Consider the following 1013-nt stretch of genomic DNA (forward strand, 5'->3'; position numbering starts at 1 on the left):
TTTGTCTGTAGCCATAATTCACTGATATAGCAGATTAAGGCTTTCTAAAATTGCAGTTGCTTAAATTAATCATTAGTTAAAATAAAGACAATGCATTTTGCACAAAAAGAACATACTTTTAGCCACCAAAAATCCCAAACTGTGTCGACATTTTAAAAAAAATAAGATTTAAATTTTAAAAATCTGATTTAAATTTTTAAAATCGATTTTTTTTATTTTTATCAAAAAAATCAAAAAAATCACCAACCCTGTGCATATATGAGGCAAAAAACAAAATGTTGAACAATTTGAGAAGAAATAAACAGTCTGACCCCTGGTGAACTCTTACCTCGATATTCCAGTCGTGTGCTTGAAGAATCTCCCGGCATCTTTCTATCTGTTCTATTCCAGTAAGGTCCTGTTACAAAAATCAAATTAGCAAATTATAAGTTTTTTTAAAAAGAGTAAAAATCAAGCATAAAATCCCCTGCGACTTTGGAAAAATATGTTGTAAATATATTGACAAGTTGTACAGATTTAGCAGAGACTAAATCAAAAACACATTTTTCAAATTAAGAGCATAAAAAAAAAAAGCACCACAATTTAAGCAATGGCAATATGAAGCATTTTTAAAAGGGAGTGTACACAGACCCAGTAACCAGGAACATAATCACAAAGTATACAGACCCGGTAAGAGAAATCTTTTGTGATTTCAGAAAGTTTCAGCGCCTTCTTGGCTCAGGATAGACCATAGACTTACACTATTAGGTTTAAAAAGGAAATAACTCTATGGGGTAGACCTAGGTTCTTCTAGGTCTATGGCCTAGGTCTAGTTTCGAGGCCTAGATCTAAATGAAGACTGCGGATGTTCTTTCGATGAACGATTGTTTCTCCTCCGTTTTGGAATTGGGGGAATCAAAGAAATAAGACGATTTGAAGAAAAGAATTGTCATAATTTCAATCGAGCAGTCACCCTCTCTATTTCTCTCTCCTTCTCCATATCTCTCTCTCTCTCCTCTTTGTATCGCTCGCCT

At 33.6% G+C, this 1013-nt stretch overlaps 1 protein-coding gene across 1 annotated transcript in view; it reads right to left on the reverse strand.

The window, feature by feature from the left end:
* Window positions 1-397, reverse strand: part of LOC101853974 (FAS-associated factor 2) — a gene marked incomplete at its 5' end in the record, with an annotated part of 24577 nt that extends 24180 nt beyond the window's left edge. Inside the window, 1 exon segment of the mRNA XM_035972649.1 lies at window positions 329-397. Within this exon segment, the coding sequence (XP_035828542.1) occupies window positions 329-397 (69 nt within the window).
* Window positions 398-1013: the final 616 nt, after the last annotated feature.

The sequence above is a fragment of the Aplysia californica genome, unplaced genomic scaffold (genome assembly GCF_000002075.1).
Source record: "Aplysia californica isolate F4 #8 unplaced genomic scaffold, AplCal3.0 scaffold00778, whole genome shotgun sequence".
Classification (NCBI taxonomy): Eukaryota; Metazoa; Mollusca; class Gastropoda; order Aplysiida; family Aplysiidae; genus Aplysia; species Aplysia californica.